The 17,608-nt window shown below is 43.5% G+C and overlaps 2 protein-coding genes across 3 annotated transcripts in view; both read left to right on the forward strand.

The window, feature by feature from the left end:
* Positions 1 to 17,608, forward strand: part of LOC139963062 (dystrophin-like) — a 237,055-nt gene that overhangs the window by 74,467 nt on the left and 144,980 nt on the right. The window lies entirely within an intron of this gene.
* LOC139962840 (uncharacterized) lies at positions 5,036 to 8,373 on the forward strand. Its single transcript, XM_071963204.1, has 2 exons — positions 5,036 to 5,310; positions 5,764 to 8,373. Exon 2 carries the CDS (start codon positions 5,765 to 5,767, stop codon positions 7,883 to 7,885), a length of 2,121 nt encoding a protein of 706 aa, XP_071819305.1. The 5' UTR covers positions 5,036 to 5,310; position 5,764; the 3' UTR covers positions 7,886 to 8,373.

The following is a 17,608-nucleotide window of genomic DNA, read 5'->3' on the forward strand; positions in this document are numbered from 1 at the left end:
CCAGGAATGTTCAGTTTTGTGTCAAATATCGTGTCATATATAACTGGTGTGATTCACTGATGATATACATGTGTAGAACTTTGATCAAGGAGAAGAAACCATCATTAATTACAACATATATAATAGGTGACAGAGAAGCTTGTGATGAAAAGCTCTCCAAAACAGCTAAGGAAAATGTATTCCGTATTCGTGCGGGAAGAGTTGCCTTTTCTTGAGTATCCGTTTAATGAATAGTCTGATGTCGGTTACTGACTACCATGAGACTTCAAGGTCAACAGTATATGATTTTGTCTAAATTTTTTCTTAAAATAAAATAAAACTGTTAGCAAACTGCTTATCCACTAGAGAGCCTGTGTAGGAGAATGTGTAAAAGTAAGTTGGACTGACGTTTCGATCCTAGCAGGATCTTCTTCAAAGGCTAAATGACAAGTAACAATAACAGACGGGACAAAAACACGCACAGAATACAGACAGGTTTAATGAGCATGGTGAACACAAAGAGATAGATGTAAAGGGATTAGTAGACAAGGGATGGAAAGAAGAAAGAAAGAAACCAACAGGGGAAGAGGAGAGGTAGGAGATTAACAGTGGAGGGACAAAGAAAGAATTAAGGGAAGGGGGTAGGGAATTTGCTTCAAGTTATATGGTATATATGTATATATGGCATGTCTCTAGCAGTAATAACTACCATCCAAAGTAAGTTTTAGACAAACAGAAGGACTTAATTAGGACAATAAAAACATGATTCTCAAGGATAAGTTAAATTTCTCACTAAATTTGAGTCTTATTAAATTGACTTTCTAGCATATTCTGGGGGTAATCTTAATGTTGCCACAGGCAACTGAGAATTACTGTAAATGTTGGAACAACAGTGTATTAGTCAAAGATGCAATTGAGGTTTACAGTATGTGTATAAACAAGTAACAGTGTACTCAATAAAGTATGTGTAAACAAGTATCCTGAGGCTAGACATGCATTATAAAAAAAATGTAACAGATTTAAATTTTCATTCCACACGAATCACTTAAACTAATTCACAGCTTTTCCGCTGAGTGGTTACCATAAAATATTGCCCTGCTATAACTGTTCTACAGTCTACATGTGTCTGCAAATCTGCAATTTTATCAAGACCGCCCACTGGAAATTAAATAAAGCAGTTAAGTGAATGTAATTAGTAATCCAAGCAGAGACTGACAAATAGATATATATACCTAAAGCATCAGTTGGTTTAATTAATCATTAGCAAGAAACCCTCTCCTGGACCCCATCAGCGACCCACGCCTCAATATCTCAGTCCCCTGTAACACTGAATACGTATATTATCAACACACTGTGTATGCATGTTTAGCTTTACATGAAATCGAAGCTTTGAAGTTGCATGTCTTCAGCATGAGGGTCCTATGTGAGATGGAGTGACACATGGAGTAATTCTGTGTTAGATATAATTCCTTGCATACAGAAACTAGTCTGTGGTTTAATTAGTAACATAAAAATCCTTATCGATAACTTATACAAATATTGATAAATCTTTATCCTGCTTTGCCTTTTACTTATCGTCATCAGTGCCTCTCTCCCAAGTTTTCCTGTCACTCTGTCAAATGCTTTTCCATCAGACAGAGAATGATCTGATTATATCCCTCTTAGTATCCCCCGCCCACCCCCACACACCCCAGTAAGCTGATCTTTCATTTAGATATATATCCATTCATACCTCCCTCATAGAAAGAACCTCCCCTTCAATGGCACCATCATTATCACTGCCTGATTTTATCTTTGCTTTAGCTATATTAATGAAATGGAAATATAGTTTCGTATTTCATGTTCAAATCAAGCTGCTGGGCATATTGGAACTGAGCGTCTGTAGGTACATGTTGACTATTACAGTGTAAATTAGTTGAAGTGAACAGAAAAAAAGAACATTCTCGCAGAAGGTAAACCAACTATATGATGGCGTGTGCATCTGTGTGTGTTGTATGAGTATGTGTGTGCAACATCATGGTTCGTACACACCGTAACTCAATAAGTTCATGGTAGTTTAAATTACTTCAGAGGTTGTATGTCGATCCACCTTATTGAGTACAGGCAACCAATTTGTTTTTGGTTCGATTCAGTCAAAGGTCATTGCAGGTAATGGTCAATGTTCAGAGGTCACAATCTGAATACTTAGAAACACTATAACTGAAATATAGGATTGATGAACTCTGCATCAATTGGTACAGTATATAGATATATCATGAGAAAACTATTGTTTGTTAATTGTGTGTCTGGAAGGTCATCTGTGCTAAACTTTTCGTTAATACTGAAGCAATTATGCCTGCATCATGTAAGCCAAATATTTTTTTTTGCCGATTTTGCCATCCAAGCCAGATGAACTTTTCTGAGCTGCTTGTTCTTATGTGAGTACGTTTCTCATAGATCGTATATATTCCTCTGCACCTATTCAGCTTTTCCAACCTCGCATAGCTGAGAGGTTAGTCAGAGTATTTTTAAGGCTTGATGTTTGACCTCTCACTTCCATTTTCTTGATAGAGGAGCTAATTAACGGAACTTTAACGACTAGCCATCTCACCGAAATTGACTTTTAAATGATTGCAGTCATTTATCAGGCCTCTGAGATTATCTGTACATTATAGTCACTGGTATTTTTAGATGTTGTTCAAGTCAAGGTATGCTTTGTCATGTATAAAAGAATCCTTTATGGTTGTACCCGAGCATAATTGAAACATTCTTGTGTGAGAAGCAATGTTAGATTAAGTGGTATGAAATGAAATCATTGAAAGAGGTAATTGAGCATCCCTACATTGCAGTAACCTTTTTAATTTGTGGTCAAAAACTTTACCAAACTTAATTACTCAAAGTAAGATTACAAATTGATCAAATTATTTTGACACCTTTTCTAGATTCAGGCCTTGAAATTCAGACCAAAGGAAAAGTCACTTGCTCTTTTCACTAGACATTGAGAATATAAACACATGGCAAGTAGGGTAACAAAATTTTGTCAGTCAAAAAATTGTTGCATCATTTCCATGCCTAACATATAAAGGCCCTTGTTATATTTTCCAATTTGCTTTTCCAATTTGCATGTTAGTAATACAAATAAGACCAATAACATGACTTGTATTGTAATGCTCATTAAACATGAATTTTGGTGGAAAACAAGTCAATGAGAGGTGTTTTTATTGACCAAGTCTTGTTATATTTTGAGCATCTAATACTCTGCAGCCGTCATAGTAAACTTGTCGACCTAATATGCTACATGATGCAAGATAGGATGGTAAATATTTGTAGCAATAAATCATACTTAACTTTTACAGAACTTGCAATAAAAACTTTCATCTTTTCTATTCGTTAGAATGGTTCCATTTCATCAATCAGTGGCATGACATGCACTCACCCAATGTATCGATTACGTGATCAGTCCATTTGACAAAAAAATACAGTAATACTCACATTAGAAAGAAGTCAAGCTGTCACTTATTCCTAGGCCAAGAAAAACATTACAGGAATGTAGTTAGTCAGCAGATGTTGACAAGACACTGGGCACCTTCTCTCCAAAAATATAGAGGCCCCTAGATTTACTTACCTGTCAGGATTTAAATCCTTAATGTAACATGTAAGAATTTATGGAAAAATTAGAGGTATAAAACTTTCCTTTTGCTATAACAAAGATTAAGGGTTACACTGCATGCTCTTCAATTAACTGTTGGACAAGATTTATGCTTTAGCAGTTTAAATTTCCAGAGTACCATATATGATATAAAATTATTGCAAAGCTTTTATGACTGGGAAGGCAAATTTAGTTCCACATTTCATATTCGTAGGCATTATCGATACCCCCTTCCCCCTCTCAATATACATACATGTGTACAAATAATCCACCTCCAGTGGCAAACATGCTGTGAAGATTATGATTAAGAAAATTGCACAGCTAGCATTATTTTTGTCCCAGATCGACTCATTAGATGAGGACATTTCATAGGCTTCTTCTCTTTCATATTGCTTGTACTGTACATCAGACAGTCAAAATATGTCCTTTTAAATCCTGAGCATTAATTAGAAATATCTCTCGATGTAAACAAAATGTAAAAAAAAAATGATATAAAAGATACACCCACCTGCCAGCCAGGTTCCTCATTCAGAGAAAATGCATTAATTTTTGTTCCAGACCCATAATTGGATCAGGACTAATGGATGTAAAATAATTTTATAGGATTCCTTTCACATCAGACAGTCCCCCATCCCCCCCCCCCCCCAAAAAAAAAATAAACACTTTTGACAGTCCATATTATCTGAGCATAAAGAAGAATTACTGCCAAATGTAAACAACATGAAATATATATAATTATAAGTGAAACACCGCCCCCCCACATTGCCCGCCAAACAGGTACTTTCTCACTCTGTTTAAAACTCTAAGCAAACTGTTCATTCATTGTATACTATCACTCTGGATATAATAAATTAACTCTGACATTACTGTAGGTAAAAAGAAACACCAAAAAGAAAAAAAAAGCATGTTTTGCTTTTAGGAGTGCGTCATCTGTTATAGTAACTTAGGACAATCTCGCCCTTGTGTTTGTTTTTGTTTATTTTATTGAGAGAAACCCATCCCATCATAGCACTTAATGTAAGGACCACTATCCATTAACATGTTCCTGTGCCAGCTTTGTTTCCCAAGCAGCCACCAATTAGAGAATGAATATCCACTTAGTTCTTCTTACCAATACATACCCCTGTTAATATTAACCAGATGGACTGCCATAAAGTGGGGGTATTCTGTCCTAGCAGTGTGATTGTAGATCTAGCGTTGAAGATGTTGTGCTTTGGTTACTATGAAGAGGATGATGATGTTGGCTGCTAGGTTTCAAGTGTTTGAGATTCGGAAACACTCCGTGTAGTATAGTAAGCCTTCAGATTGGTAGATTTGGAAGGAAGAGGAAGGGAGTGTTGACCTTGAAATGTTGCAGGTCAGAGGGGAAGGGGATGCAGGGGCAGGGGGGGGGGAAGAATAGTTCTAAATTCTAAAATGACACAATTTACTTCGCTCCTCGCTTACCTGTCTCCTCACAACCTTAGCACCTCATTCTACCGTGCCTATAAAGTCCTGGTAAATAAATAACACTGTGCGCCCTCTATGACCGGACCCCCCTTCCGGTCCCTCCTCCTTTTTCATTCTACCATTCCAAGTGCCTACACGCATATTTTTCTTGTGGATAGTTTCCTTGGAAAATTGTCTTGGTTTTCTTCGACGATCGCCGGAAGTTTTTTAGCTTCGGATCTTTAGAAGTTTGACAGTCCTTTCCTGACCGATAAGTATCCTTTTTATCAAAAAGGGAGGGTTTTGGGGACTGTTTTCGTAGTGCGTTTCCTCCTCGGGTTGGTTTGCGGCGGGGTTAGCAGTTCCGCGAAACTGCCTAGGTTCCCGCCCTATTCCTCCCCACGCTATAGCGTGTTGTTGTTTTTGTGTTTTCTTAGCTTGTTTACTAGCTTTCTTCCCCCCAATTAGTTTCTCTCGTCCCCCTTTTGGGGATTCATATTGCTCACATATATTCACTCTTTTTCGTATGTATTTCTCGCTCTCTCATTTTTGTTTCAGCTTGCATTTTCATGTTAGGCCACCCCGTAGCGTTACCTTGTTTACCGTTGCTAGGTTACGCTACGCTCCACCTAAGCCTAATTCCCTCCCTAGTTCTCCCCTCTTACGTTAAGCTTCTATGGTTGTTCATTTATCACTAAGAAGTAATCTTCCTTAATCCGGTTATTCAGCATGTCACGCAATCCATTGAAGTGCATCAACTGCTCTATGTTTCGCCCAGGCAGAGCCTGGGACGAACACGACCTTTGTCCAAAATGCAGATCCTGCACTCGACGAGACCCCTGCCTGGTGTGTATTAAGTTTACACCAGCTCAGTGGCAGGACATCGACCTGTGGCTTGAGGGCTTACGTAGCAAGCTCCAGGGAAGGCTGGACTCGATCCCGAGCGCAATCGGGGCGCCGGAGGTTCCAGGAATAACGGGAGATAGAGAGGAGGAGGGAGTAGTAGAGAGAGAGGTGGAGGAGAGTGGCCAGGAGAGGGCCGAAGGAGAGAAAGAGGTAGAGAGAGAGGAAAGAGAAAGAGAAAGAATTCCCCTAACGGCCCCGGCTACGTCCGGATCAGTTACGGCCAGAGGGAAGGGCAGGAGCAAAGGCAAGGCTCCTGCCAGGAAAAGACCTCCAAAGCAGAGGCACAGCTCGGCCGGGCTGGAGACTCCGTCTCAGTCCGGGCCGCAGCTAAACAGACCCACAGAGCGCGGCCCCCCGGCCGTGGGAGGCTCGGGTCCTAAAGAGAGAGCAACCGAGGGGACGCGGAGACGGAGCCGGTCCCGTTCCAGGGAGCCGGACAGGGAGCCGGAGAGGCGGGTTCCGACGGAGATCCCGGCCCGAGAAAGTAGGGAGAGAGAGTCCTCCCGCCGACCCAGAAGGGAGAGATCGGGGTCGCATACAAGATCCCCAAGACGTAGAGAGAGGAAGAGATACTCTCCAATCTCCGACGAGTCCTCGGACTCTTCCGACGATGGATACAGAAGATCCAAGAGGAGGCGCCGGTCCCCGAGACGGCGTCAGGAAGAGGAACCAGCTTGGCTTTCCAAACTCACCGGCCTGCTACGGCCCCTGCTGGAGCAAAGGACGTCCACGGTAGCCGACGTGGCACCGGGCCCTACCAGCCCCGTATCGACCATGGCCCCGCAACCGGCCCCGGACCCGGACGCTCTGGATTGCAGAGCGTCGGTGAATCTTTCCGGCTTGGAGGACGAAGGGGAGCCCATAGATCCAGATCCTCTCGACTACGATCCTATGGAGGACAGCTTTGGTCACAATTACGAACCGGAGGAAGCACCCGTGACAGGAGGAGCCCTCCCACAGGAGCTAATAACACGGGCGGCAGACATATTCAGACGACACCTGGGGTTCGAGGAACCCGAGACGCAACCGCAGAAGGCGGGCCGGGTATCAAAATTGACGGCGACCGGCGAAGCGTCATATAAGCCCAAAACTACCATACCAGTAGACGCAACCTGTTATGACAGATTTGAGGCCATTGCCAACAAGACCAAGTGGACGGCCTTCCCGGCCAGGGCAGATAGAGCGGTCAGGGTACCTGACGAGGCATGGAAGGATCTATTCAGATGCCCAACCATTCCCCAGGAGGCCAAGGAGAGATTAAAAGCCGAACAAGGGGCCTCATCCACACACGTGTTCAAGACCCCGGACCAGAGGAAGCTAGAAGAGCTTTTGGTAGAGGTGGACATGGCAGCCCGTTCGGGCATGAAGTTCGCATCGGTACTAATGCTATCAGCCGAAGTCCTTATGCGACACCACCAACAGCTCCCTGAGGACAGCAGCCAAGTATCCAGGGACGAAGCGGGCCAGCTCCTCCTGCTGCTGGGCCCCCTCGTCAGACTCGCGTACGATCAATTTGCAAGGGTCGCTACCAGGTCCGTTAAGGCCCGTAGACAAAACATCGTCTCCGCCATCCACTGGCCTTCGACGGAGGCGAAGGACAGAATGCTGGAACTACCAATCCTCGGGGAAGACCTTTTTGCGGGCTGCTTCCAAAAGAAACTCCAGGAAGAGGTAGCCCGAAGGGAGACTCTGGCCAAATCAGAATTCCGACCCCCACCTACCCAGAGAACCAGACCCTTCCGCCCGAGGGAGAGCAGAGCACCTAGGGGAACGAGAGCAGCACCCGCCAAATCTATGAGCAGAGGAGCTCTCAGAGGCCGAAGCCGGGGGGCAGCCTTCCGTCCAACCCGCCCCTGGGCCCCCAGAGGAGGCAGAGGCTCCACGTCGACCAGACGGGACAGTGACCGCTCCTCCAATCGACCAGCGTTCGCCGCCCAGCCCTAGGGGTGCCCACCTCACCGCGGCCATTCCGCCGGTGGGGGGGAGACTAACAAACTTCTCCCAGCAATGGGAATTTATTGGCGGGGACAAGTGGGTGTTGGACACAGTCAAACACGGGTACAAAATAGAATTCTCCTCCAGCCCACCTTTCGGGGGCGGAGGAAGGCAGACACTCACACCCACGGACCCCGTCAAACGCTTAGCCCTAGAAGGGGAAATTCTGGCCCTGCTGGCCAAGCAGGCAATTACAAGAGTTCCGGAAGAGACGGGACCACTCTTCCGGTCCTCCTTTTTTCTGACCAAAAAACGGGACGGCACCTGGCGTCCCATTCTAAACCTAAAACCCCTGAACACAAAACACATCAGACCAAAACACTTCCGTATGGAGACCTTAAACTTAATATTACCCCTACTCAGAAAGGGCATGTGGGCGGCGACCGTAGACTTACGGGACGCCTACCTGCACATCTTGATACACAAAGAACACCGACGATTCCGGTACGCAGAACAAGACTACCAGTTCCGGGCGCTCCCATTCGGCCTAGCCACGGCTCCCAGAACCTTCACGAGAGTCGCGGGAGCAGTAGTCGCCTACCTCAGAAAAAGAGGGGTCACCCTCTACGTATATCTAGACGACTGGTTGGTAGTAGGGAACAGTCTATCGGAAGCAACCAACAACGTCCACAAAACGCTCCAGACCCTTCAAGAACTGGGCTGGATCGTGAACCAGAAGACATCACGGCTATCACCCTCCCAGACGATCCAGTTCCTCGGGGCCATACTGGACTTCACCACCGGGGTAGCCCGACCCTCAGAAGAAAGAGTCGCGGCAGTCAAGGCGACCACACAACAGATCTTGGCACACCGGGGGTCACCAACGGGGACACGGCTCCGGGCCCTGGGACTCATGGCCAGCCTCGTCGATATAGTGAGACTGTGCAGGCTACACATGCGACCTCTGCAACTGCACCTGCTGAGGTCCGCAGACCCTACAGACCCAGACAAAACAACGCTCATCTACAGGTCAGAGGAGGTCACACAACACTTTCGATGGTGGCTCGACCCAAACAACTGGAGTTCAGGGGTACCCTTCGCGATACAGCTACCAATGACATCGATAACGACGGACGTGTCACTGTCCGGATGGGGAGCTCACTGGAGCAATCGCACAGCATGGGGGACGTGGTCCCAAACAGAAACATCTCTCCACATCAACATCCTGGAGATGATGGCGGTCAAAAGAGCCCTGGAAGCTTTCAACGACCACGTACAGGGAACGATAACCACAATCTTCACCGACAACACGACAGTGGTGGCCTACATCAATCGGCAGGGGGGCACCCGCTCAGAGAGACTGTGCCGACTCGCGTGGGAGGTGATAACAGCGGCCGAGGACTCCGGCACGATCCTAAGGGCTTCCCACATCGCAGGCAAGCTCAACGTGATGGCGGACGCCCTATCCAGGGGGCATATAGACCCCAACGAATGGTCTCTGGAACAGGAGACTTGCGACAGAATCTTTTCGATCTTCGGCAGGCCCACGATAGACCTGTTCGCAACACACAAGAACAACAAACTCCAGACCTTCTGTTCCAGACGATTCCACCCCCTGGCCTACCACACGGACGCAATGTCCCTCTCCTGGGACCACATGGATGCGTACATCTTCCCGCCGCTATGTATGATCGGACAAGTCCTCAGGAAAATTCGGAACTCCAAGGGCAGGTTCACACTAATAGCCCCGTTCTGGCCTCGCAGACCCTGGTTCGCCGAGATCCCCCAACTCCTCATGGACGTCCCAGTGACTCTACCGGACAAGCCCCACCTACTGTCCCAGAGACAGGGAACTCTCTCCCACCCAGACATCAAGGGGTTACAATTAGTTGCCTGGAGGCTGTCCGGTCTTCCCTACGACAGAGAGGCTTTTCAGAAGCAGCTGCCGCGATGGCAGCCGACGCTAGAAGGGGAACGACCGCAGCGACTTACGATTCCCGTCTGCGGAAGTTCGACCAATGGTGCCGACCGAGACAGATACTGCTGCCTGCTGCCTCTGTGACACAGATAGCCGAGTTCCTCCTCTCACTCTTCGGAGAAGGGAAACAAGTCTCCACTATCAGGAATTACAGGTCGGCCATCGCTGCCATCCACCAGGGCTTCCCAGATGGCTCCACACTGAGCAATAACCCGTACATTGCACAACTCATCAAAGGCATGGCGAATCGTCGCCCACAGATCAGACGGCTGGCCCCCTCCTGGGGACTCTCAGCAGTGTTACATGCCCTGGCAGGACCACCATACGAACCAATGGCTAACGCCTCCCTGGCTGCCCTCACAAAAAAGACACTCTTCCTCGTCGCAGTTGCGTCAGCAAGAAGGAGGAGTTGCCTCCACGCCCTATCCACCAAGCAGAATCACATCAGATTTGAGGGCCACGGGGTGAGGATGGTTCCAGACCCGTCATTTATTGCAAAGAACCAGACCTTGACCTTCTTGCCAGGAGACATTTTCATCCCGGAAATTAAGACCAGGTCATCAGTAGCCGAGGACAAACGATGGTGTCCAGTCAGGGCACTGAAGTGGTACCTGAACAAGACAGAGAAGTTAAGACAATCAACTTCTCTCTTCATCATACCACGACCACCCTACGCAGCGGCCTCCAAAGACACTCTATCCAGGTGGCTAGTAGAGATCATACGCCCGTTCACATCGGGGACCTCCCGACCAAGGGCTCACGACGTCAGAGGGGTCGCGGCCTCTACAGCCCTATTCGCCGGCATCCCGGTAGAGGACATACTCAAAGCAGCAGCGTGGAAAACTCCAACTACGTTCGTCGCCTGCTACTTGACCGACACTTTACACGCCGAAGCGGCATTTGGTAGCGCGGTGATGCGAGGTCCGGTGGGTAACAGGTCCCACCCCTCGGGCCTCCCACCATCGGGCAGTGCCACTCGGTGCTAAGGTTGTGAGGAGACAGGTAAGCGAGGAGCGAAGTAAATATTCCAAAACTTACTGGTTTGGATATTTACGAGTGACGAGCTTACCTGTCTCCATTCCCGCCTCCCTCCCCCGAGAGGGTGGTGGGACACAGCCGGACGGAGGAGCGGTCGCTCGACTTGACTCATGACTCCGAGCTTCACACCAGATAGACAGAACCACCATCCACCAGAGAGCCATCGACTATGTCTATCGGTGAGTGTACCTATGTGTTTCCGTATGCGTTTGCGTACATAGTCTTCCACTTACGTTCTCACCTAAGTTGATCTAAGGGTAACAAGTGGCGGACCGTAAATCTTTAGGCTCCTTGTTAGTGTAAGGGGTAGTTCCGCCTGCAGGGTTCAGGAGAGTGTCCCCCCTTCCCGCTGCGCCGGGGAGGGTTACACTCCCCCCTGCTAAGAAGGCGTCAGTGAATTTTTTGTTAGGGGTTCACTTTGGGAAGTTAACTCGACGGGGGTCGTTGGGGGTGGCCAGACCTTGCCACCCCCACTCCCGTGTCCGTGAGGCCACTCTTTAGGAATGGTCTCATGAGAAAGGAGGAGGGACCGGAAGGGGGGTCCGGTCATAGAGGGCGCACAGTGTTATTTATTTACCAGGACTTTATAGGCACGGTAGAATGAGGTGCTAAGGTTGTGAGGAGACAGGTAAGCTCGTCACTCGTAAATATCCAAACCAGTAAGTTTTGGAATAACTTTTGTAGGATGTGTAGATTTTAGATATGAGGGCATATAGAATGTAGTCTGGTTTTCTCTGTTAAGCACACATCTGTAAATTTCATTGAAAGCTTTTAAATTTTAGCCCTGTAATAATTTAATCTATGTTTAATTTTACCTTTACTTTCAAACAATTTCAGAATATAATTCACTTTCTATATTAAATTTTATTGTTGGTGACTTCTTGGCACATGGAATGATTCCATCTGTGGATAAATGGATTGTATGTCACTAAACTAAAACATTTTTAGCTCATTATGACACATTTTGACATTTCAGGCAAAATTGAGTTAGCATGATGACGTCACAGTTAACTCTACATAAGGTCGGAATATTTTTACACAAAACTTTAAAAGTCTGTCACTTTATGATTGCTACATGCTGTCTGTTTGTATGATCTGTTGTTACTGTGAGTGATGCTGAAAATCATCACAAAACTCTTTAATAAAAATTATCTCATTAATTTTCTTCGCTCCTCGCATACCTGTCTCCCCACAACCTTAGCACTCTCGTTCTACCGTGCCTGGAACAAACGATAACCCATTGGAATATCCCTTCAAATATATACTAGATAGTAGATCTGTTTGCTGTGTTTCTTCATATCGTTCTCAATGTTTAGTGGGCATGGAGCACTGTCCTAGCCTACAGCCATAGATATAGTTATAGCTATTGTCAAAGTTCCTCTCTCTTTTCTTATCCAGTTGACACAGAAAACCGAGAAGAGGGCTATATTTGCCCCCCTAATTGGTTTATAATGTCAATTTTCAGGCAAGGTCTGCAAACATTTGTCGTTTTCTTCTGGAGCCATGTCTGTTAAATTTTCTCTCTTGTTTGTCACATGAAAAGAATCCCCACCGATTTGATTCTCCCGGTTGCCTGTCTCTGCTTGCACAAGGTCTCCGATCTGCTCGTGGAAGCCTGTCGGGTGTTTAGTTTTGGGATATCAGGTCTCAGTCTGGATCGAGAGGTAAAAAAGATATCAAAGGAAACTGAGTGGGAAGCTGACAGATTGCAGAAAGATAAACTAACGAACAGACTTTAGGTATCTCTCTTTGATTTGCACAAAATTCTTGACGCTGTGCTACATGTATAAATGGCCGGAGCTTGAATGCAGAACCATGATTAATATTTGCTTCTTACTAGGAGTATGCATATATATCTGTATGTACTAGCCAGCAATTTGTCTGTATGGAAGAAAGGTTTGGAAATTTTTGGAAAGCTCATTGAAGCTGGGGTAGAAGCAGAGTTGTAAAGTGCAACTTACTTTGAAAGTTGGTACGGACAGTCGTTTATAGTCTTTCTGACTCGAGTAGAGACATGACTCCGGTCATTTAAAAATAAAGTGTTTCCCAATTTTTCCCCGTTTTTTATTTGTAATTGAGGTGATATTTGTTGTGACTCAGACATCACTAGATTCTTGCCACACTGGATTAAAAAGTGGGCTTATGGTGTCTTTAGTGCTTTTTAAAGAACGTTAATTTATCCAGGAAATAATATACTTAATTAAACCCTGTGTTTGAAGAATATATATATGGATATCAATAGAAAAGTTTAATATCAACATTTGTAAAATGCTTTCTGAATCAAGGTGCGCTGCCCTCAGATCCCAGATCAAAATATGACATATATACATATTTTATGCAATATAACTTTTGATCCAGCGAAGATTCTGATCAGGTTCAAATGTACAGCTCTTATGTAGATGCAAAAGGCAGATTTAAGATGCCTTTTCAAGGTGCAATGTATCTCATCTTTCGTTTAGCGTTGTACCAGTAAAGCAAGCTAGTCAATGAGTTTGCATTTCTCACATGACTTATCATACTAGTGTATGCATGTACAGTATCCTCCTTAATTAGATGTCAATTTTCTTTGTAACCAAACTCAAACAGCAAGTGAATGCACAAATGGTGTACAGTACTAATAATTTTCTCACCCAGTGACAATTAACGGAAGGAAAAGCGATATGTTATTACCATAAGGAGTACCAGAAACCTTGAAAATGACACTCGAATTTAGACAGTAAATTTAATTTCTCTCTCTCATATTGAGCCAGCTAGTCCAGAAGATTCTCTGATATAAGCGTGGAACAGGTTCTTCAAGGTCGCTCTGCTATTTTCATCTTCCGAATGCAAATTGGTCTCAAGCTTGAATTATGTACAACAGAACATATTGCATCTTCAATTGCAAACTCTGTCCCCCTCTTCAAATCGGTTTAATTTGTAAACCATGGACTTAGCAAGGATTTTTTTGTCTGGCATTTCACCTTCAATTTCTACTCTATCGCCTCAATTATGTCTCTGAGCATCTGACTCTTAGAATGTCGTCCATCTACAGGAATTTTGTGAGCCCAAAAAAAACAATTTTTTTCATAAAACTATCGCATATAGATCGTCTGCTTCTAAAAGAAGCTATTCGTCTTTTATCATTTTCTCATGCAGAACCGCCCCTGTAGTACGGTCATGTTTGGCGGAGTTGTGTCAATTTTTACAGCTAGAGTAGGCGTAGATATCCATGTAGAGCTCGTGAAAACTGAGATTGCAATCCAGGTAATTCCTCTCTCATTGATTGCATCTTTTGAGGTTGGAGAAAAAAGAGACGGACCATTACAGGAGCTCTTATCCTTAATCAAAGAATGGGATGTGTTGTTAAAGTAATCATAACCACGAATAGCATATCAGATGAAGTGACCTAGGAAAAGTATTATTGATATTTATGAGAGCATCCTAGGGAGTACAGTCGGATGCAGTCGTGGATTTATGATATATATGCATGCTCTCGCTTCAGTCTGTGGATGGCTCGCTCTAGGCTGTGTACTTTTATGAGGCCATTTTTTAGATGGATGCAATCATGGCTCGAGATTTTCTCATATTCAACTCTCACTTCGAGGAGAAGAGGATGCTGTAATAATTGAACAACAAGTTGTATCTCGATTAAGACCGAGAGGGGTGACCGAAAGAAGTAGTTACGGTTTTGGGTGAAATTTGTTTGTTACCAGACTGTTATTGGTTCTGCCAGATATTCAATCATTTATTGTCAGCGGTTTTGGTGCAGATTTTGTGTACTTCTGTCTGGATTAGCAAGATGTGAAGCTACTATACTTACATAATGTGTATAGTTTTGGTTTCAATTACATTGATAAACCTACCGTATGTAATAAATGGTGGTATGCTGGGGTGTTTTGTGTGGCAGGTGGCCATGAGTGTGACGCCTGCTTGTAAATGCGATCTTTTAATTAAGAAGGGAAATTGATGGGTCATTAAATGTTTTGTGTGGATGCTGCATGTTTGAATTCAAGAAGTCGTTTGTTGTGGAGGGCAATTTTGAGGTCAATAGATTTGAATATATGGAAACTATATATTTACTTCGTTCCCTGCTTACCTGTCTCCCCACAACATTAGCACCTCATTCTACCGTGTCTAGTATGCCCTGGTAATCATATATCAACTTTGGAAAGCAATGTTAATTCCTACAAAAAACTAATTATGTCATTTAAAGAAGCCTCAACACAGTTTTACGTTAATTTCTAATCATAGACAAATTTTAAAATATAATATGAGCTTTTCAAGCTCATTGCCGTAATGTTTTAACATATCTTTATGCCGTTTCCAGTCACTAGCTCTGTATTAAAAGTACTTGACTTGATGCACTGTACCTGGCATGAACTTTAGTATCAGTTTCCAGCTTTGACATATGAAAGATTATGCATGTATTTTTATTTAAGAGCTTGAGCTTCAATAGCTGTATTTAGTGCACCTATAGTATAATACCAGTCAAGTTGACATAGCTTCATTTTAATTTCATTACCATATAAGGCACAGTTTCAAAAAGTATGATGCGCTGAGAGGCTGCAGCATCCTGCAGCCAGTCTGTATAGGATTGTAATCTTTTGTGCTCTGCAATGTCACATGATAGCAACTGCTGGTCTGCAGAGATTGATCCCTAACTTGTTTGATATCTATGATTCAGCTTTAATTTTTGACACTGTGCTACATTCATAAACAGTCTTTGATTAACATTTTTTTTTTTGCTTTATTAATTATTATGCCATACCAGTAGCTACAGTGTTTTAGTAGCATGGTGCTGTCTTCATAATGTGATGAGCACAAGGCTTTATAAGATACTTACTGTATAGTGTAATGTGGTACTTTATTCTGTATATAGACTAATTGTTTGGAAGAGCTCCAGATGGATAATGCCCTCAAATGAGAGTGAGTGATCTATCTTCTTACCTCAGTCCAAACTATCTTTAGCTCATATCATATAAAGATTACCATAAAATCCAAGAAAGTGATTAAAATCGTAACTTTCATGTACTCACACACGAGCATGTTTTATCTCTTCAGTGCTTAGGACTCTAACGGAAGATGACTACAGTAACTATACTGCTATATATAGTTAATGTAACACAACATGTGTAACACTAATTGTTGGAAGGAGCTGTGGATCATGTTCACATATATATCGTAATGCTCATATCGTGATATCAAACCATCCATCATATTACTGAAAGTACCTAGCTTGGATCTTTCTGTGCACAATTGAGCCTTCTCACAGTAAGTGCATGGTTAACCATGGTACATAAACTTACAGCCTTGACACATTATCTGTAATACTATCTTCACAAGATGAACACTACCCTTTAACGTACCGTTGCGTATACATACGATATTTATCAGTAGAAGCTCTGTGTCATCATGTACACAGCGAGTTGTAACTCAAGTTGGTCTTCTTGCAGTGTAAGGCACGTCGTATGAGATGGTGGGGTATACCCAGAGGTGCATGGCATCCAGTCACACCACAGCAGTGACCGATATCATCCGCCATATTTCCCTATTAGTCCAGCAAACGAACATACTGACAGCATTAATTATAGCACAGGGTTAACTCCTACCTTAATCTTTGAATGATTCTATCGGAACACAACAACTCACATTTTGGAAGCAAGCCTTTGATATTTTGTTTAATATCGTGCTCTTTGTTTCCCAAAAGAAGGAAATGTAGCAAAGAAAGAAAACACTGTTGCTTGCAAATGGCAATGATATTTACGGGAAAGCTGTCCATCTGTTTTTATTTATAAAACTAAATTTAACTTGATGTATTGAAAATAAACTGATGATATGACCTTGCCATTGCTGTGATTCATTATTCAATATGTTTGGTTTCTCGAAAGTTGATTATTATTTTATTTTTCTCGATATCACTGCAGTTTTGGTTTCCATTTGGGTAGTACTGTAATTGGCTGCACCATTTTGATTCGCCATGATGCAATATTCACACATGGTTTATACTGTGTAGGAAGGAGATATGTACATAATATACTACATAGCATTATATGTTATATTGTGCTCAAACACTATTGCGATGAAAACTATGCCTTGTTACCGTGGGATACAAGTTTAATACATGTAACACAGAAAACGTGTTATTTGTGCACATCATGTATAAAGGGTTTGTCGCAAGTTGAATCCCTAATTTATGAAATTAGCCTCACATACTTCTGCTATGTTGTACCTTAGCTAGCCTCCAAAAACAGCCACTTGTATGCAGATAACTACCTTTGGGTCTTGAAACAAGTCCTGGGAGAATTTACGAATTCATTGCAAAAATCCATCATCCGAAGCAGTGCGAGTAAACAGATGTACCAAACTGTGTGGGACGTCAGTTGGAAAAAAATATATCTAGATCAATGAACAAATAAAAACGTACTTTCCAGGCAAAGCTTCAAAGAGCATCTGACAGATATTTAAATGGTATGTGATTTCGAGGAATCACTTCAGTGATTATGTAGCTTAATTGAAACAAAAGGGAGAAAAAAAAAGGGTTACAACTGGACAGCGTTAAGTGAGTCGTTCATTGAAGATTGAGCATTATATGTCAAATTTCTCGTAATGGGTTTGAACGAATCGTGACTTATCATGTGAAACCAACCATTAAGGGGCCTATCACTGATTAATTTAAAGTCAAAGTATTTCATTGCATGCATCACTACACTAGGAATATGAGATGATTTGTGATATCT

This window comes from Apostichopus japonicus, chromosome 21 (assembly GCF_037975245.1).
Source record: "Apostichopus japonicus isolate 1M-3 chromosome 21, ASM3797524v1, whole genome shotgun sequence".
Classification (NCBI taxonomy): domain Eukaryota; kingdom Metazoa; phylum Echinodermata; class Holothuroidea; order Aspidochirotida; family Stichopodidae; genus Apostichopus; species Apostichopus japonicus.

Excerpts from the sequence above, each read along its gene's own strand:
- LOC139962840 (XM_071963204.1), top strand. The coding sequence starts at position 5,765 with ATGTCACGCAATCCATTGAAGTGCATCAACTGCTCTATGTTTCGCCCA.